Source organism: Anopheles marshallii, chromosome 3 (genome assembly GCF_943734725.1).
Source record: "Anopheles marshallii chromosome 3, idAnoMarsDA_429_01, whole genome shotgun sequence".
NCBI lineage: Eukaryota > Metazoa > Arthropoda > Insecta > Diptera > Culicidae > Anopheles > Anopheles marshallii.
In genome coordinates this window covers 55796641-55818039 of record NC_071327.1, presented here as the reverse complement: position 1 = coordinate 55818039, position 21399 = coordinate 55796641, and the positions used below count along the sequence as shown (strand labels likewise).

At 42.4% G+C, this 21399-nt stretch overlaps 1 protein-coding gene across 1 annotated transcript in view; it reads left to right on the top strand.

Annotated features, from left to right (window-relative positions):
- Nucleotides 1-20034, top strand: part of LOC128715805 (cold shock domain-containing protein CG9705) — a 30179-nt gene extending 10145 nt beyond the window's left edge. The window contains exons 2-3 of the mRNA XM_053810721.1: nucleotides 19613-19735; nucleotides 19857-20034. Coding sequence (XP_053666696.1) covers nucleotides 19613-19735; nucleotides 19857-20034 — 301 coding nt within the window. The remainder of the gene's footprint in view (nucleotides 1-19612; nucleotides 19736-19856) is intronic.
- Nucleotides 20035-21399: the final 1365 nt, after the last annotated feature.

Here is a 21399-nt window from a genome sequence, read left to right as displayed (position 1 = left end):
ACACCAAAAACGTAGAATCTCATCACTCCGTAAAGACGCAATCCCGTTGATTGTCGCACGGAATACGTAGTCCAACAGGAAGCATACTGATGTTAGGTTACGCCCTCGTCGCTATTCTTCAAGGAAGCGTTTGGGTTTGGGCATCCCAAAAACTTTCCCTCCACTTTTTCATTGGGCAATTTTTATTGCTGATGTTTCCTTATTGTGAAAGTTCCCCCTCACTGCCAGTGACTTCACCGTCCACATGGTTGAGGTACGTAGAAAGTTTACGTGGGACGCAACCCCCAAGATCAATTGATTTATGACGAGGTGGAAAGAAAAGGAAGCTTGCCGGCGCACTGTACTGCTCGGTCGCTTTCCGGTTCACTCTTTGTGGGAAACTTTTTTTTTGTCACATTAGAATCTGAATTGCTAGGAATTATATTCCACGGTAATATGAATTTTAGCAGTACATCCAGCACATAGTGTGCGGAGAGGGTGGGAAATGGGTGAGTGATTCATTATGTATGGTAGACCTTTATAACGTACGCGTGTTTATTTGATTCCTTTTTGATGGTTGAATTGGCACAACATAGGAAAAGTAGCTATAATTTGAACAATAAATTATACTGCGAAATTAAGCCTTTTTTGCATGATTTAATACATGTCACGCTCGAAATGTATCGAACTGTTTTTCTGCGTGCGAAATCTTGAAGGCCCTGCTTGTGGAGATAATATTTTCTGTTTCATCTATTGTGATATCTTAGCTTGGTTTAACAGAAAAAAAGATCACTACAATAAAGCAAGTTTTTACACACCCAAAATCAGTAAAACGTGCTTGTCAAATATTGCGTACACATCTCAGGACACATGATACTCATGGAACAAACAAACAAACAATCCAACTTCACGGCAAGAACACTTTCTTGTGAAGTTAGCTTACACGAGTGATCTCTCGTACTCGAAGCAACAGTGAAATAAACTGCGTTTTTCGTTGGAAAAAAACGCGTAAACTTGGCGGGTCCGATTACTGTTCATGAACTGCGGAAGAACTCGGACATCAAACTTTAATCGCACTTTCGGAGTCTGGTTAAAGAGCTGGTAATTTTTACGCAAAAAGAACAGAAATATCCCTCCGAATGAGTTGAACTTTGAAGTTTAATTTTCTGATAGTACTTTAGTTGAAAAGTTGATAGAATTACACATAAATTCAACTATGTTCGAAACACACGCCGCTGCCATCGAATTGCAATCCATGCGAGCTGTTAGATTGCAATTTCGTTGTATGTGGTGATTTTTGTTTGTATTCTTCCCATTGTTTAAAAATTACTTTCCAAATCCTACACCACAAAAAACACCATCGTTTAGACGTTTTCGATATCGTAAACTATTTTAAAAAAAGCTAATTCTAGAGCTTTTTCATACAAAAATGTAAACAATTTAATGATATAGTAATGTATTCAGCTGGAACTGTCAAAATTCGAACGTAGTGGTTTGCTATTCAAGTTTACTGGCGTGCGATTCGAACGTAGTGGCGTGCGATTCAACCGCATGGCTGAAAGTAGGTGTAATTAATACAGGGTTTTTTGGTTGATGTGGGTGAAGTAAATTCTTCGTTTCAAAACAAACATCGTTTGGCTGTCAAAATCCATTCTATGAAATGTTTATACTTGACGGATCGTACTTCACTTATACCGTCGTACAGGTATTAAGATGCGTTGCCGTTGTGATATCATGTGCTTCTATTTAAAAGCCTACTTGTTGCGGTTGTAGTGTCTTCTAAGGTCGTTGAAATGTCATGGGTAGTGTTGTCATAGGCGCTAGGGTTGTTCTATCTTAAAAAAAAATCATTAAAATTCATTACTAAACAATAAAATTATTAAATAACTGCCGACATACTGGAATAAATTAAATAATTTCAGCAAGATAATACCTAAATCGATAAGATTAAGGTATCATCAAATCATTAAATAGTGCGACATTTAGGACTCAATAACAAAAAATACATTACATCTTAAATGAACGATTTATCATAAAAATACAGTATAATATTGGCAAAAAAAATCAAGACAATCTTTGTCAATTTTGTCAAACTAACATTCTCATTCAAATCGAAACCATTCGTTTGCCAGCATCTGTTCTTTTATCATTCTAACCATATCGTTGTCGTCTTCTGAAAGTTGTCTAATTCTCACCCACAACGTTACAGTTCGATTTGAATGTTTCATATCGGGCACAAGTTCACCCTTTCCGTTTCTGTTTGGCTGCGCCGTACTGTTTGGATGTTGTTGACCGCAAAGTCAACAACAGTGCGACTAAGTCTCCGACGATGCCATATCCCAGCAGTTTGCCTGCTCGGTTCGTTTCAGTGATGTGATAGGTGAATCTCGGCAACATTGTGTGCCAACGGCAGGCACACAAATCATTCGACCGAACGCCCCGAAAGGAGCAAAAATCGATACAAACTGTAAAGCCCCGATGGGCCGCAAGCGCACGGTACGCGGATTGGTTTTAATCACCCTGGCCAACGTGCGCCCGAAGGGGTTGTGGGGAAAGTGTTACGAGCGTCCTAAAAATAGTGCCCATTCTACTACGCTGTTCACACACCGCCGCCCCCGGGTGGGGAAACCGATCGCTACGGCCATCGGTCACTGTGGCGGGGTTATATGGTAATTTGTCTCACCGTTTGGCAAAGCTCACTCGTGGCAAGTTATATCGACACTGTAAAAAAAAAAAATACACCACCACCATAATAGCGAAAAGGTACAATGTTGTTGCAAAACAAAATCGACCATGAAAATGAGGCTGAAAGGTAGAGAAAATGAAAGTAGGAGAGAGAGAGAGCGCGAGTGAGCTGTAAAGCAGGAGAAAGCATTTAAGGTGATGCTGTGTGCGCTTAATGGGCATGGCGGTGGACGTGATGCTTGGGGCTAGTAGTAGTCTTGGAAGAGCGCACTTGACGTCCTAGCGCGAGGCATTAAGCTCCTGTGAGTGGAATCCGATTGTTGCAAGAGTCGATCGTATCGTGACCGCTCGAGGTTAGGATGAAAAGCACTTGCTTTGAATTGAAGCCTATGCGATTAACCGGCACTTATGTCTGTTCACCGGAGACGGTATCCTTGTTTATTTGCAATAGCTTCTCACGGTTAAAAGTGCTTCAACTCGCAAAAGGAAATTGGGATGGAAATGTTCCGAGCTAATTTTACAGATGGTTAACTATTGGTGCGGCATTGATACCACTCCCTGCCCGTTTCTCGTGGCCGAGATACAAACGCTGAGTGGGATAGAAAGTATCTCTTTCCAAAATTTCCCGACTTGCTAATAACAACCCACGTAGAGGGAGGATGTCTAGCGACGTGAGAATTACGTTCGGCAAACTCACTTTTCGCACCCTCGGCAGCATTTGGTGGGTTTCCCTGTCGCTTGTCGCTAAAAACAAAGTCATGAAAATGCTCAGTTTCGGCTTTGCTTGCTTAGTCGTACTCGGGTGGGTGGGTGGGTTTGTAATTTGCCCGATTGCTTCCCGTCGCGGCCACCGCGGATGACGCACGCACGCAACGAAAACAAGCGTTTCGTCTCGTCGCGTCGACTGGGTACAGATGAGAACCGAATTGATGGCAACGATTTACCATTTTCTCGTTTGTCACCATTCGATAGATGGCGGTGTTGAAGGGGGTTTTTTTGTTTTTTTGCTTCTTTCGTCCAACTCTCGTCCAATCTCATTTCGCTTGCTCGCTGTTGTTTGCTGCGAATGCGAATTCCAGACGGCAATTGAACAGGTTTTTTTTTTTATTTTGCGTTTTTCCAAGCTAGACTTTTTCCATCGTCTCACGTTTTTGGATTCTTAACAAGTATTTTGTTTTTCCGCCATGATTGCTAAGATGCTTTTGAGCTTTTGTTCGTACCTTTGTGAAAAGTTTCTGAGTATTTTCTTGTGCTTCGCATAGCAAAATGTTGTCTGCGATTAAAGGTTCTTTTTGTTTGCTCTTGTGTGATTGGTAATTATTGGTTATATTCTAACGTTTCTAGCTGTGTTTTCGATTATTGTAGTTGTAATAGTCAAGTAGTAAAGGGTGTCCCACATCACTGGAAAATTTACTAATTGACCGATCCTTTTCAAATCCTTTTCAGGCAATAAAATATAACCCTTAAGTAAGCTTTTGGCATATTCATTTCATTCAGCCTCAATACCACAACCGTGTGTTCATAACTTACGCTTTACTCCACTCCACTGTACAACATCTAGCTGCAGTTTCTTCTGTACCTAAACTCACTTTTTCTTCATGTCTGCTCAAGAATTGACCTTTTTCAGATGGTTTCGTGGTACCAACTTCTTAATATTCCAGTATTTTCCGTTTGGCTTTCAATCCGGTGCGTTTGAAAAGGTCGCATCTGTTAAACTTCCTGGAGGGAGATCTTCTCGTTTTATAGTATTGGTAGCAACGACCAATTCAAATCATGTATTTCTTGAAAAAAATTGTACGATTCTGTCACCTGAATGCCTCTGGACATCAAATTAGTCCTTGGCGGTGAAGAACAGTCCCAGATCCATGAAGCGATAATAAGGCTTCGTCAGCGCCTAGGGAGGAGGCGATTTTCTTCAAGAACTATTTTTGCGACGGTGTTTTTAAGGTAACGCCATTTTTTTACGAACAAAAATCATTGTAAATAATACACTCTAAACTATCGAAATTAAATTTCAACCGGGATCGTTCGTATCTACGGTTGCATCGACAGCCGATCCAAGCGATTCAAACTAAACGATAATCGGTAGATCATGGATTTGTCAGATTGGGCAAATACATCTGGAAAACAATGACTTCAACAGAACTGATCGTTAAAATCAGTAAAGTTAAAAAATCTCTTATAAAATCTTGTAACTATCTCTATCAATTCCAAAAGCTATTATGGATTTTGCCACATAAACCCAAGTCTCAGTGTCTTCGATGATAAAACTTCGTTTCATTACACACTTTTGTCGTAACGTATCGATTTCGACCGGCATCGTTTATTATCGTTTTTTTTTTCTCCTCCCCCAACATCGATCAATGCTTCACATTATCGATTTCAATGGCGGAGCGAGAAAGTTACTTAAAAGTCAATATTTATTTTATTATGGACAAATCACTCAAATAAAACAACGAGTTTTCATCATCAACCCGCTGCCGTCAACCCGACGCAGTTGCGTATGAAATCGCTTTGAGACGAATTTTGATTGATTCGGGTCATCTGTTTCGTTTCGACAGAGGCCCCTCCGCGGGTTGATGGTTTAATCCGTTGGTGTGGCGCTTGTGTATGGGTGTTGTGTATTTTCGTTACATTTTTCTCGAAACGAGATTTATTATTTTACATGATTGGGGAACTTTTGCCAATGCTTTGCTGAGGTAAAATGTGCTTCGATGAATTGAAATTAGTTTCTACCAGCGTTCACCACCCTCGTCCGTCATCCGGTAGCCGGTAGCTTGGCTTCTATTGAATCGAAATCGACCAGAAACACTCGTTTCTTGTAATTTGGCGTCTGGTTAAGAACTTAACCGATTGATAGAGTGTCACTTCACGATATATGGTCGATTCGGTTGAATTTTTGGGGTGGTTTGAGGCTTCAGCAATTGAACCAACAACTCGTTCACGTAAATCCTCCTATCGCATTTCCGTTATCCTTTTATCCGTATGCTCCGGTGGGTGGCTCGGGTGCTTAAGATGACATGAGATCGAGGACGCTGTCAAAATCGAATTCAATCAAATGTGTGCTTGGCGGTATGTGTGTTTTTGACGCAAGGGAAAATTGAAAGCAACCCTTTGCCCTTAACTCGTTGTTCAAGCACAACGCAGGTTTCTCCGGGGAACGATGAGAAATCAGAGGTGGCAGAGGTGTCTGAATATTGTCCCAAGTGGGATTTCATATTCCATCGTTTGATACATAACGTCGATTTATTTTTGTAGAGTCTGTTTGCCGATCGAACCGAGCGTGATGGTTGGATAAACAGTCGGGATTCGATTACGAAGCGGCTAGACAGTGGATAATCTGGCGCCTTCAATTTCTGCAAATTTTAACTACTGAAATCCGCTACTAAATGCTGGTTGTGGTAAGAATTCTAATCAGGCCAGTATTTACTTTTCTCCATTGTTGTTGTCAAAATACATTTGAACATTTCGTGTCTTTAACAAAATCAACGCTTTTGACTAGATCTTTCGTGTGGTTTCAGGTTATTTTCTCTCCTTCTTTGGATTATTTCTTCGTTGTGGTAGGTTATTTTTTGTCGATAATATGTTTAACTAAACTCGTTATGTAAAAAAATAAAATAAAAAAAAAACTTTGCTTTTAAGTCAAATGGTGGTTGCTACTGTATACATACATTATATATGCATCTACCCTTAAAGCTTATTCAACGTTAATAGTTCAGTTTTACTCCTAAAAGCATTCCTAAAAGCTAAAAGCATCCACTGCATTGCTCTATACATCTTGTCATATTTACTTTGCTCGTAGTACATGATTTTTATTTGATCCCACCATGCTTTTTGTTCTAATGAAACAGGATCAAGGTGGAATATTTTATGGTTTTGATATCTGCCGTTCAAGATTATATAGAAAATAATGGTTATGTGTTTCCGTCATCTATCCTTGATTGGAGCTCAAGTAGTTCTGAACGCGCAGCTTAAGGTTACAGCTAGAGTTCCATACCTAGCTTATCACTGATACATAGTACTTACTATTATTACGTATACTACATTTACATTCAAGTCTCTGTAAGGTAGTGTCTCCCTAAGATGAACATTTTTGACAGTCCCTTAATTTTCAATACATTTTTTGTCTCTCAAAGCTGCAAAGTCTCCCTAACATGGCATTCCGTAAGCTGCACACGATGTTTATACAACAATGTCTCTCTAAGGTAGCCTTGTTTTGGTGTTTGGCAATGACAGTTCGTCTGCACTTCGTTTACAGAATATGGTTGAAGATTTTTGCCATACATAAATGGTATACCAACCAAATGTGTTTGTCTCTCAAAGCTGCAAGTCTCTCTAAGATAGCGGCCCCTTCAGTTTACAGGTTAGAGAGACTTGACTGTATTTAGTTCCAGTATTCACATACGCCTCTGAGACATGGACTCGCCAATGTAACTCTATGAAGTCGAGAGGCAAAACAGAGTTTAAGTAAGCCTCTGAGTATGGACGGATGAACAAAGTACAGCTAGCCATAGCAGGATACAGTTCCAACTCTAATGGAATAGAAGCAGGGAGACGATCTTCGTGTAAAACTGACAAACCCAAACCCTCTTGACAAAGGTTTGTGTAGAATGACAATAGAGAAGCCGCCACAATGACGAGTTCTACGAGCTGTCGTACAGTGGATTAGATTCGCATAGGCTTCGAGCGACTGGTCATGTCATGACAGTGACACCGGACAACCCAGCCCTTCGTCCACATGGACGTGGTAGGCTCAAATTATGATGGAGTAATGGCGTTGCTGTAACCGCCAGATAGGCCAGGCAAAGAGGTGGCGGTTGTAGAGCTTCCAAACTTAGTAAGTTCACATTGTAATTACATTGTAAATCATACAATCTCATTTCAGATGAGATTCGATCGTTAGTATTAGACCAAGCAATAGCTGATTATACTTTAAATCAAAACCCTAGTTATTAGTCAGTCAGACGGGATCCTTAAAAGCCTGAGATTGGTAGTTTAAATCTAATCCTACATACTATTGTATTCATCTGTTTTAGGTTTTTATTCTGTAACGCCAAAACTCATTAAAGTTTTAGAACAATAACTCATTTTTGACACGATAATTACATCAGTAAATCAGCAACAGTCAATTTTCCGCTTCCTTTCGAGATCTTGCAACTTTCGGTTGCCCTTGTATGCCAACCGGTGTTCAGGATAAATAGATCGCAGAAAAACAATCAAAACTTTCCACTAGCTTCAATCACAATCCTATCCTGAAGGCATGCCAATGGGGCGGAGAATTGCTTTCCGAGACACTGGAACTGACCCCGAGGCCGGTTTATTAGCTGAGCCTGCCAATGGAGCGAAAGAGAGCCGGGCGCATCGGAAGCGTATTGGATAACACTTTGGCACACACCTCGGCGGTGGCAGCGGAAAGCAGCAAGGTGACCGGTCTAATAGGAATCTATTTTTATCTATAACGATTGGTTTTCGAGTACCGGTGGAGTTTGCTTTTGCGTGGTGGTTTTTTTTTTGCTGTTGTTCCCTTGCCCCATTGCGTGTGTTTGTGTATTTGTGGTCGTTTCGCGAGGAAAACTCCACGGTCAGAGACATAAGATAAAGGTGTATGATGCGCGCAGCCATTTTTCCTCGCACTCTGGAGCAGGTGTGGAAATGTTTCACACGTTTCGAGGTGTGTGCTTAAATCGATGAACGTTCGAATGCATTCAGCACTCGTTGGACCATGTTGCTCCCATGTCTGGTCGGTTTGTTTTCTGAAGTAAAAAAAAAAAAACTTTTGCTTTTGCCCTCAAAGTTGTCATTTTTTGTCTTTCCCGTTTCCGGTATCGAACGGCAAAACGGCGTGGCCAAAAGGATATTGAATTTTCTCGTTCACATTCAACCGTCCATCCGCGTTAAATGGACCGTACGCGAGCGTGAACTGAACGTGCTGTTTGAAATTAAAAATTTATTTCTTCATAAACACATCTGTTTCTTTTTCGCTCGTCCGGGAATATATTTGGTTGTTTTTTTTTTTGTTATTATTTACAAGCATCTCAACTCGTTGCAGGTGTGCAGCTGAAAACATTCTTAGAAATGAAAAATTGCCCACCGGTTCCGGAGCGTGTTGCTATACTTCGGAATGATGTTTGGAAAAGTGGAACCGAATGATGGTACGAGAACGATCACGTTCGACTGTGGAGATGATGGGAGTAGAAACATTTTTGAATAAACATCAACGTGAAAAATGGAAATCTCTCAACAACAAGAACAAACAACACGGAACCTATACCAATATCTCAAACGTATACATACATAAACACCGCACTAAAAGGGAAACTGCTGAACGTTGCCAAAGGTGGCTTGTTTAAGGTGAAGTGATCATTCCATCATTTACCAGCTTCAATGAGTGTCAATTTTGGCGTTCCGATTGTGCTGGATTTTAACGACCGCTTGCAAGCGATACGGAGGTCCTGGAAGAGTGGGGAGAAAAAAAAACACATCAAAATGTTCGTGGCATATGCTATTTATAAAAGTTGAATCATTAATGCAAAACCACCATTTCGTAAAACCAGGCCAACTTGCTTCATCCGGAACCTGACGACGTCTGAAAGCCTTTCCATACACATGCTTAATGCCAACCCAATAATGTGCTTCTTACATCCGGCCGTCGGACGTGTTCAATCATTCGATCGAATTTATAATACATCATCATCAAATCGTTGTTTCCATGGTTGCCCCCACAACCATCTGAGATGGAGTTTAAGTTTTTCTGTTAGGTGTTTTTTTTTTGCTTTATATATCATTGATCATCAAAAATTCATCATCTTTTACCGGAGCACCGGAGTACATCGGTGTACGTTGAGTGGAGTTTTGCTCAACTCACAAATCCCCGCCGTGTAATGCCGGTTTAGCAAATCAAGTTTAGCTTCTTGGGAGGTTTTTTTTTTCTTTCGGCGGACGAAACGGCGGCCTCACCTTCGCCAATTTATTTAGCCATTTTGGTGTCCCGACGCCTATAAAGAGCAGTACCGGGCCGGGGAATAGAACAGCATCGAAGCGAAAGAGCGAGCACACACAGTCAATGTGGCTATTGTGACGACGAATTGCGGAAGAAAGCAGAAAAAACCCATCAAAACAAGGGTAAATATGATAGAAATCATTGCCAAGCACACTTCCTTTTCGGGCCCACAGTCCTAAGGGTCCTTAAATTCCCATAAAGGGATCCGCACGCCGTTGTTCGTTCTGATGCCTGCCTGGAAGTTGTCCTTTTCATCTTCCATTGGCTTGAGCTTCAACGGGAGCCGTCTGTAAGATGAACAACCACTTGGTATCTTTTCGGTGCCTCGGAGCGAATGTCGCTATCCGGTAAGATGTTTACCAAAGGAAAACATTTGCAACGCACACAATCGATGAAGCAAGACATTCGCATAACTGACCCTGACCCGTGCTGTGGACAAATCTGGCGCTTATCGCTATGTTTCAGCAGCTAGCCATAAACATAAACAGGGTACAGCTTCCCATATAACAACCAACATTGAGTAGCTAACGTTGGCCATTTTTCGACGGATGAAGCAGTAGCTCGTACCGTACCGTGTCGTATAAGATTAAATGAGGTTCTGTGCGCCTGTCACAGAACCGTCAACGAAAGCCACGAAACCACACCGCCACCTTGGTGCTTCAATCAACTATTTTTTCCTTGTGCGACACATCACAAGCTTCCATGCTGCTTTGGAAACGAAAGTAGAAGAAATGCTAACGAATATCTATCCACCCGCAGAATGACGTCTTCCGTAAGCTGACAAAATCAGTGTTCCATGTTCCAGGCCAACCTGTGGTGTATTTGCCGGTAAACAGGAAAACGATGATAACGCATGGTGTGAATATTGGACGTGTGAAGTGATGGAATTGGAACAAAGCTGATGATTGAAGCAGTTTGCTTGTTGGTGATTCGGTTATGGCGTAGGTTTTGGGTTACTTTTCTGCACCATTTTTTTTTTTATTTATACCAAACCTATAGTAGAAGATAGAATAGAAAACATCAAAATGTCCTAAATATTGTTCTTGCCTACCGTGAAGTTAGGTAAGCCCCCTGATGAATGTTGTTATAGTATGTAAAAGCTTACAAATTACGGTTGTCTGAATTCAGCAATTTAGTAACAGAAATAAGTGCCGTGACCTGGATGTACATTAAAGTTAATTTGTTGTAATGTAATATGGACAATGGGGTAGATCATCCCAAAAGTTAGAAAGCTTAAGCTTTAAGCCTGTATCTGTCAAATAATCCAGGTACCGGGCGGTATCATTCTGTACAGATTCGTAAAGGACATAGTATTTTGACATAAAGAATGACACAAGGGATCATTTTTGTGAAACTAAAATTTGAGAAAAATCGATTTAAGTTTCGTAATTTAATTTTAATTTCAATGCAATGAAACAATATACAAATCTGATTATTAAAATAATTTTTTTTAAGCTGTTTTCGTTAAAAAAAATTGTTTACCTTTTTCGCACACGGGAAACATGGCCTAACCTGGCTCAGACCAGCTACCAAATTCTTTGTTTTGACATTTGTCGAGTTTGGGTTTTGGGTACTTGAGTACTTTCATTGAGAAACCAATCTAATCCTTCTTTCCTAGGCTTAACTTGGCTTGCCATTTGTATGGCGAGCTGTAAGCGGATAAGCCTGGAAACGTCAAAACGCATACAAAAATCTGGCTTAGACCGTGATCTACCCCAATGGTGGATCCGCGTCCAAGACGAGATCTTCAGCTGTACGACGTGTCATTATTGCACAACGAATTAGGAACGTCATATCTCGGTGAGCTGGTCATGTCACTAGAATGACACCGGATATGCCGTAAAGCGTGCGATTGTAGGTCTAAATTGAGATGGAGTAATGAAGTTATCAGACCCGGCCCGCCATAAACCCCGGGAAAATTATTCTAAACACAATGGAACTCCACCCAGAGTGGTTCAAAATCGACTTCAAAAACAGCCTTTCTTTACTTCGAATAATTTACCAATGTTACGAAATTTGATTGATTCGAATCAACACTCTCACAGGCGCGTCGACTGATTGGTTAGTTTATTCATAATCTTTCATCTTGCATCTGCTCTATCTTATCAGTTCCCGCTTATGTTGTTTACAGCCATGATTGGCTAGGTTACTCCTGTCCAGGTGTTTTGGTTTATCGTCGGTATAATAATAAACCATTTCTGCCGCTCGGTGATATGCCGCCAACTGTAATAAGTTTCGGACATGAGGGACTTCCTTACAATACATCCGTATTAGCAACGATCCACTGGCGATAGAAGGTGACGCGCACGAAGACTGCTGGCCAATCACTTTCACAACCCAACACCGACCCGAAGGAGTACAGTCCGACCAGCATAGTACTGCCACCATCCTCCACCGTCATGGGGCCACCGACATCTCCATCGCAAGGTGCACGAGCTTCCATGTAGTGCAGGCACATCTTCTGGCCGTCGATTAGACCACCCCACGCCGTATCGTGACAATCGGCATTGGTCATGATGGGATTGCGCACGTAGCGCAGCACATCCGAGAAGGACGTGCTAGAGTCGGACGTGCGTCCGAAACCACTAACCGTTGCAAGCGCACCAGCAAACGTACGGCTATCGGTAGCTGCGGGAATACGCACCGGCTGGATCCGATCGCTGAATGTGACCGATTGTGACAGACGAATGACAGCGATATTGTTCCGGAAGATTACACCCAAGAACTCCTGATGCAGACGCACATCACCGGCAGCAAAGGTGATTCTAACCTGTCCCGCTTCTGCCTCGTTCTGCAGATTGAGTGCTCCGAGTACGACCACACCCCCGGAGGTGTTCTCGACACAAACACCGGCCGTCAAGACGTAATTGTTGGACAGTAAAACACCACCACACAGTGCCTGTCCGGCTTCTAAGTTTGAGAGTACGGCGACCTTTTTATTTTTATGTTCAAAAAGGGCAGGAAATTAAAAGTGAACTTTAAAAGCAAACCGGGTGTGCATTCCAAATTACCTGGTAAGGGATCTGTCCAGCAGTAGCAATCGATCCGCCAACGATACGCAACGAGGGTGCTTTAAAACCACCATCCAGCTGCCCTTTCTTCAGCCGATCCACACGTTCCGCAATGTGGGAAAACTCATTCAAAGGCCTAACCCGGCTCCAATCGATCGCATCCTGGAAAAGGGCACCATCAACGAGTGCAGCGGCGGCAGCAAGCAACGCAACAGTAGCCACTATCAGCGTCAATGTACTTGAATGTGCCATCTTCGTTCACTCACTGAATCACTAATGCGAGAAACGTTCACTTCGTACCGCGGCTCAATGCAAACTGCACTCGGAAATCAATTCATCCGGACTACGACAGTTGGTGTTCTGCGAGATCATCCAACCTTTAGTGGTGGGGGATCATCGTAAAGATTGTGTGCCCCTGGCGAAAAGAATGGTCTGCTGGTTATGGCTTGACAGCTGAGCTTATCGGGATTCGCCCAACGTGCTCGATAATTGATTTTTAATCTACGACTTAGCTATAATTATCCACGCTTATCGTGTGCCGTACTCTTATATCTAGTGTGGGTGAAACGTAACATAACGATTTATTCGATAAAAATTTCCAGAACAAACATACTTCACTTGAGCGTGTTGTAAAAGTGTTTTCGTTTGTAAATATCTGTAGAGGGCACCCTTCAACTGACTGACTTTATCGTTTTCGAACGACTTTCTTCTGCTAAACATATTTGAAACAGTTTAAACAGTGTTATACAGCAACTAATCGCCCGAAAATCGCCTAAATGTATGCAATGAAATGTCTAGAACGATACAAATAATGCTTAAATTCGTGAAATTGCTTGGCTCTTCTTTCGCAGGTTACGTTTTTGGGCGTATTCTAATGTATACCTTATTTTGGAAGCCATATCTGTACAACCATTAAATAGATTCATAGAATTTCAGCGTACAGTGACAACACACCAGGCGCCTCTTCCACTCATATCGCATTCTGGTCATATCACCAGCACCGAGTGACAACTCAGCATAAATTTGCATATTCAATAGGTCGCCCAAGCGTTCCCGTCTCAAGTGTAATTAATTTACTCCCGATACGACTTCCAGCGAAACCGGCAAAGGCCTCACCGTTTTACGCCGCTCGTACGCCGTGCCCTGCAAGCGTGGTAGGGTTAATATTTCACCAAAATGGCGTGTTAATTAGTCTTTCGTTGCTTACTTTTCACCGGGCCACAGTTCCGGGTAGCCGGAAGCGTGTCCTGACCGGGAGACATACGCTTGCTACACAAGTCCTTCGTTAGTTGTGTGTTGGACGTTTAGAGTTTTTGTGTAACCGGTGACTAACTGTGTACGGTGTGACCCGTTTGAGTTTTTCTATTTAGTATGGTACACCCGTGCTTTAAATTTTGAAATAAAAAAAACAAGGCAAAAGGTTGCCCTGCATTGACTATCTGCATGGTCCTGCCACGGAGATAACGCTCAGGGCAGCTTGGTTGCCGTAGCGTGCCACTGCAGGGTTTATTATTCATGATTCAAAGCCGATCTTTCCTCTTCCCGCACGGTGTTCCGTGTGCCGTTTAGATGGACTTTCCACGGACGAGCAGCAGCACTGGGAGTGTGTCCCGAGAGTAGTCGTTTGTGTTCACACTTGACCGAGCGCTTGGTGCAAAATGCAAAACGGATGCACTTAAGAATGTAGCCAAGAAGCGAGAAGAGCCCCGTGCGGGTCGGTAAACTGTCACAGCTACGTTTTGCCTGTGCAAAGCAAATGGAGCTTCTATCAATGGCCGGTACGCGAAAGCCCAGTATGTACCAGCATAATTTTGCACAATGGTGTGCAGCAACACCGACAAATTGCTCCAACCGTGTATGCGCAAGAACGGGAAAAGAGCACATGTATCGATATGATGATCTTCGAACACAAGGATGGTTTGTTTGTTTCGAATATTGATTCCAATCTTTTCAAGGTTTTTGAAATACACCCACGTGCAAGGATTTTAAGGCCGGGCTGTTCGTAGGTTGTTCCGAACAAGTTGATTCCCAGTATTGGGATTGAACCCATTATTGAATTGCTATTAATTCTCAGTTGAGTATAATTGTCTATTTGGATTCTTTTGTTAAATTTGATAACACATGACAAACAACAAATGTTATTTTCCGGACTTTGTTAGAATTTGTTCTGCCCTCTCGCCCTTAATGTATACGCCTAAACGTATGCAATCTTTTGTGAAATTGTCTATTATTGGGCGAAACCTTGGGAAATAGGATCAAAACAACCTTTTAATAGTACGTACGATCTAATAAATACTTACAACGAGCTTTATAACAACTCTCTTATCGAAAATATAAATTTATATAAATATAAATTTCATTGTAGCATCTTTCCCGCAAACAAACGGACAAAGACTGATTTGAAAACTGTTTCCTTGTAGTGTCGCACCATCGATCAAAGGTGTTAAGCAGGTGAAAAATAGTTCCTGCTGCACACCATCTGGCAATACCGTCTATGGACGGCATGCTTTACCCGTTCCAGGAGCTTAAGTAGAGAGAAAACAGCCAATGTCTACAATGAATGCTTCCGGTTTATACTTGGTTACGTTGGAAAATGTCACCTTCGCCGTTGCTGCTGTGTGTACCACCGTATCAGAAGCAGTTCGCCACAGACACAACTCCGCCAACGTTGTTTGGCATCGTCCAGGAGGAATGTTTTCGTTCCCCACTTCGGTCGGTCGTGAATCCTTGAAGAAAGTAGAGATTGCTGTTGTTATTCCCTGTCTCGTTCATGCTTGCGTTTGGATGGACACCTGCAAGAGTCAATGATCCTAGTCCCGCAATGACGGGGTCACGATGCATACCGCTGTGGTGCAGTACTGCTGACATTAATGGTTTGAGATGGGGAAGTGTGTTTACGAACGATCGCCTTAAATGGAACTGCTATTCGGAGAAGGAAACAGGAACGCAAAGGAACGCCGTATCGAGTGGTGTGGTGGTGACACTTTGTTATTCGTTTAACACTTTTCACACGTACTTTGCGTTGCTGAAGGTGGTTGCTAATCTGATTTGTGAGGTATGGGAAAAAACATTTTAAGTCTCGCAGAGTACAAAGACTGTAACCAATTGTTGGTAGCAGAACAGTAAATGGGATATGAAAGTAAATTAGCGAAGATCAAACAGAATCTCTCGATGGCCGGCCGTCATTATACTTCTCTGCAGCAAGTTCTCGTAGCAATTTTTAATTCCCATCATTTGTTTTAAGTACAAAAACACATAACAGACTTTAATGCACGTGTACGCTCTGTTTGTTCAAGTAAAACTGCTTTCCGGTGCACCGTGCTGCTGAAGGAACACGGCCCAACAATGGAGGGCCGCAGATAACTTATGCATCATTCATGAGACTGTCGGGAAGTCACTCAACTTTGCAGGATGAATTTTTGTGCCTGTTCGCCTAGTGTCCCCCAACAGTGGATGACACTTACCCGACGTGGAGAGATTTTGCACTGCGCTAATCCCGTGATATGTGTACCTTCACTTTAGCTTTACATTGGGAATCCCTTTTCACTTACGAAAAAGGACACTTTGGTCTTGTTTTACTTTTAAAATCCTTTTATCCTTTACACACACCCAGTGCCACTTTCGTAGGTGGTTTGTTGGCGTTTCAAGCTAACAAAATGTCCTTCCTGGGAGCATTTTGTACATTGCACTGGAGTGCTGTGGAAGTGCATCGAATAAACTTTTTTAAAATAATAGGACATTTATTTTTTTTATATTACTGGTACAAATATTTACTTCTGATGAATCGTAACGCGTACAACTTATTTATCAAATCGTCCGTTTTGTTGTGCTTGTAAGGTTATGTACCTGGGATAAGGACTTCACTGGTTGTACTTCTCAGTCACTCAGAATTTATGTTCGTCCAAAGTACATGATGGATCTGCAGTTATATACATCGACTATGTGAACGTAGGCCTTAACCGATTGTTCCGATAGGAATCTTCTTACTGTAATTATTCACTGTCACCCCGCCCTTCAAAAGGTTAGGTGCGTCCGTCTACGTAAATTTAGATATTCGAAGGAGTATGTTATTGTTCCGTGCGTCATAGACCTTTTAAGCAGCATTATAATAAGAACATCCTTCGGAAGGTATCGAGTCCGTACCCAAATTCCTAGAAAAAATATTTGTGAATGTATGAGCTCTACATGATTAACTGTTAAATTTCATTGTTGCTCAATAAAACATTCGTTGTGCTTAATGAATCTTTTGAGAAGAATCATTTATTTTACTCTTTTAAGAAGAATAATTCATATCAATCTTTTGAAAAGAGTCATTCATATAATTATTTTTAGAAACGTCATTCATATTAATCTTTTAAGAAGAGTCATTCATTTGAATCTTTTGAGAAGAGTCATTCATATCAATCTTTTGAGAAGAGTCATTCTTATGAATATTTTGAGCAGAATCATTCATATGAATCTTATAAAAACAATAATTAATATTTATCTTTTTAGAAGAGTCATTCATATGAATCTTTTGATAAGAGTCTTTCATATGGAGCTTTAGTCATTCAAATCAGCAGTCGCCTCTCAACAGATTAATAAACCCTCCATGAGTGGCGGATCAAGCCCTTTGGAGACATTAAGCAAAATAGAGGCTCATAGCTGATGATTCGTGAATCTTTGTTGCTCAATGGATCTTAGAGGATGAGAATGAATCATGAATCTTTGGAATAGAGGACCAGATTCATTCATTCAGTTAAATTAAAATAAATTAAATTAGCTATTATTTTATTTTTTATCGGCACAACAACGTCAAGAGGTGGCTTTCCTTGACACTATTTCCCGGTAGCGGGAAGGTCAGTCCTACGTACGAGGGATTGGTCCAGATGGGATTTTAGGGCCGATCCAGTCGTGTACACCACCGGGCCGCTCCAATTGAAATTAAAACAGTTAAACACTAGTCAAAACCATGATTAAGTATAATTATCAATTATTTATTTAAAAATATTACTTCCACAAGAGAAACAGTTCCATTGCTGGGAGCAGAAAATAAAATCAAAACCGTGCACAGTCACACGGCAATATATTCGTACCGTATCAAATTATGCTAACTTAATCACGTTTCCGCCATCTCACCTGATTGATGGGCAAACGCATTTAATGGCCCGGTCCAAATTTTCACCTGCAGGGGGGGGACATATGCGTTTGTTGGGTGGGTGATTGCTGCCATACGTCTTGTTTGTTTCGCGATGAGCAGATAACGTAATTAGCGACCGTGTGTTTATGATAAATGTGTATCCGCCCGTCGCCTAATCACCCGTCAGCTGCGTTGTTCGCTTTGCCCGCAAGCATATATTTTTGGGAGCGCGAAGCATAATGGGAACCATCTGTTTGAGAGCGGAAAACATAAAGTCATCAGTTCGGGAAATTCTGAACCATTTTCGTTCGTCACACAGCAGCTTTACGTAGGTGTACGCCCACATCAGGTTGAATTATTATGGCCTAACTTTAATGATAGTGAGCATAAAAGTCATGGAAGTGTAAAGATACCTTCTTTAGTTGCATACAGTCAAGCGAGGTATGTATAGTGGGTTGACGTGGAACTAGAAATAGTTATAATTTACCAAGCTTAGAATGATAGTAAACATATCCGTCCTTCGCCGAAATAGAAACAGGAAAAGCACCTTTTGCGTGCCGCCGGAAGATGGGCATTCATTAGCCATTCGCTGTGGTATTAGGTGTTTCTAGTGCCAATCGATAGAAGCACGTGTTCTTATTGGAAGAATTGTTGTTTACTGTTTCCCTTCAGCCAAAGTATCAATTCCACATCGGCAAACATCAACCTGCCCAAACATACCTACCCCTCGAGCGTAACGTGATATTTGTTATTTGTCATCCTAATGGGGCAAGAAGGAAAGAGCTTTTACATTGTGTTTAATTAGTTAGATTCTTGGAAAGCGTTCACGTGATGTGCACACAACTCTTCGCTTAAGATCTTTACTTTGATGCATTCTGTGTTAGCCTTCTTTCGCCCTGACCTGAACCCGCACATGGTTCGGTTGTCCTGCTGGCTGGTAGAATGTTCAGAAATAATTAATGTTTGCGTTTCAACGGTGCGCGTATGTGTCGAGATTGCATGCGGAAGCACCTCACTCGGCACCGAACGGAGGATGCACTCAACGGTACAAATCACCTGGCGTCTCCATCGGAACCCGTTGGAAGGAAGCATGTTGATGACGGAAATAAAACTTTATCCCGCACCAGACACGTCCACACAAGCGTCACACTCCCGTGCACGGTGTGATGTGTTGCATCTTGAAAGCCGTGGCAAGTTAATTCGAGTACAGGGGTCGGGAAGAACTTGGATGGGGCCAAAATGGCGGAGGCTACACGCCGCCGCCTGTGCATATCCATCAAACTTTGAAAACCCTGTCTTTGCCGCTGTGTATGTGGGTTGCCTTTTGCCTTTTATTTTACCGGCACAATCAAATCATGCCACGAATTGAGTTGATTTTCTTTTCGTTTCTGTATGCAACATAAACTTTCATCCAATAAAGTTTATGACGTTTGGTGAAAAGCTTTTGTGTAACAGCGAAGTGTTTTTGAGTGGCAAGCAATGCGAGAACGGCGGTATGGTATCCTTCCGTGTTGTACATCGTTTCCACTGGAAAAAAAAAAAAAAACATTTGTCTTGCGGCGGAAAACACTGAAAAGGGCAACGGGATCATCTATCCATACCTTTGAGCGATGAAGCTAATATTATGTTTTGCCTTCCTGTGTCAATATTGAACCCGGTTGCCACCTCGCAACGAGCGATTCTGTTTGGATAAGCATTTAGTTCGCGCTTAGCGTTAACCGCACCTCGTGTTTTCGGTTACAATTTTAATGTCCGTCCCAGTCAGACAACTCAATTTCAATTCGTTTTCTTTTCTCTTGTTCTGTTCCATTTTTGCAGGTCCGATCGCGCGATGCGTAACCCGATCGAGGAGGGTAAGGTGAAGTCGTTCAGCAGAAGCAAAGGGCACGGTTTCATCACTCCAAATGCCGGCGGTGACGACCTCTTTGTACACATTTCCGAGTGAGTGTTTTCCCATTGTGTCATTGTTGTGTTTTTTCTTCTATTTTTCCTCGGTTTTACAATAATCGCTATCCGTTTGATTTTCGTTCGCATATTGTTCGCCGCACTGTTCCGTGTGTAGCATCGAGGGCGAGTACGTACCACTGCCCGGCGACGAGGTCAGCTATCGGCTCTGTTCGATCCCGCCAAAGTACGAGAAGGTGCAGGCAATCCACGTGCAGATAACGCACCTGACGCCGGAAAAGCATTCGCGCTGGGAAACGTGCATGAGCCACGACGATGGTCACCGGCTGCATTAGGGTCGGTGGAACGAACCGGCGCCGGATCAGCTTCACCAGCAACAGCAGTATGCCGCGAAAGGGAAGCAAGATTCACGCCGGTGGCCCGATATATCGTTCGATTTTGCGTAGAATGGTGCGAGCAAGCTGTTTTGTCATGCAGCAAATGGTGCGGAGTGTGGAGAGAGAGAGAATAGTATAGAAACGAAATAGCGAGGTGAAAGGGGCACTTTCCATATACACCGTCATAATGCGTTCAGTATTTTTTTGTTTATTAGATAGAGTTGCGGTAGACGCTTGTTCTGTTTAGTTTCAGCGTAGAAGTGCTCCGTTGATGCACAAACACAAATAATCGATTCGGATTGCTATTGCTTGATCGGTTCGCAAGTAAAACCCCCCAACCACAACGGTTAAACGGCCGTCATATGCGCAGAACGAAACGAGCTGAAACAGCCATTGGCCGTCATTGGGTTGCACCCTCTTAAAGTAGATTTCAGCAGATTGTTTACGATTAGCCTGACAAAGATAGGATAGAAACGGATAGGGAGCAGGGACACAACTTCTAAACGGTTCGTGTGGGGCAAGTTGTTGCCATCACACGCTTCTGAGATGGGAACTCACAACTTTGTACGCGCGCGCAAACAGGAAGATTTTAATTAATATGTGAAAACGTTAGCCCATAAATGGCGGCACGGACACTAAACAAGCGGCGGTTACGGTGGAGCACGGAGCACGAACGTGGCAAAAGCAACAAAGTCAAGAGGGATTAGCCGCAGGATAAATCGTTGCAGCAGCTGTCCGTGTGGAACAGAAAAAGCATCCACAGCCAACCCCACCCCCCCAAGCTCATTGTCTCCACCGATGCTGGTGCGCTCTAATTTGTCCACCCGCAACCATACACCATCCAGCGAATCGGTTCGGAAGGACAATGAATCGCCAGCTGAGCGGACTGACGCCGTTTGTGATGGAGGGGGGAAAAACTTTGCGCTGAAACACACGGGACGTGCACAATATACTGCTCAATGGTAGAGCGATTCCTCGCTCTTCTTATCGCTAATTGCTATCGTTTTTTACTGCTTTCCACACATTTTGTTGGTGCGTTATGTGCTGTAAAAGAAGCAAGGATGAGAGAAGAAGCAAAAACAAAATAAATGAAGAAAACGCCAGAATGCTATAATTCAGGTCGCAGTCGTTGTCAGGTAGGAAGAAAAACCTTCACGATTAGAGAAATAAGCTCTTGCCGGGTGTCGGTGCTTTGGAGCTGAGGTGAAAACTGTTCGGTAAGGAGAGGAAAATGGAAAAAAACCGTTCATTTGTTCGCTGTTTTGTGTGAAGCCTGAAGAGAGGGAAAAATGGTAAAAAAAGAAGCTAAAGATATCCGAATCC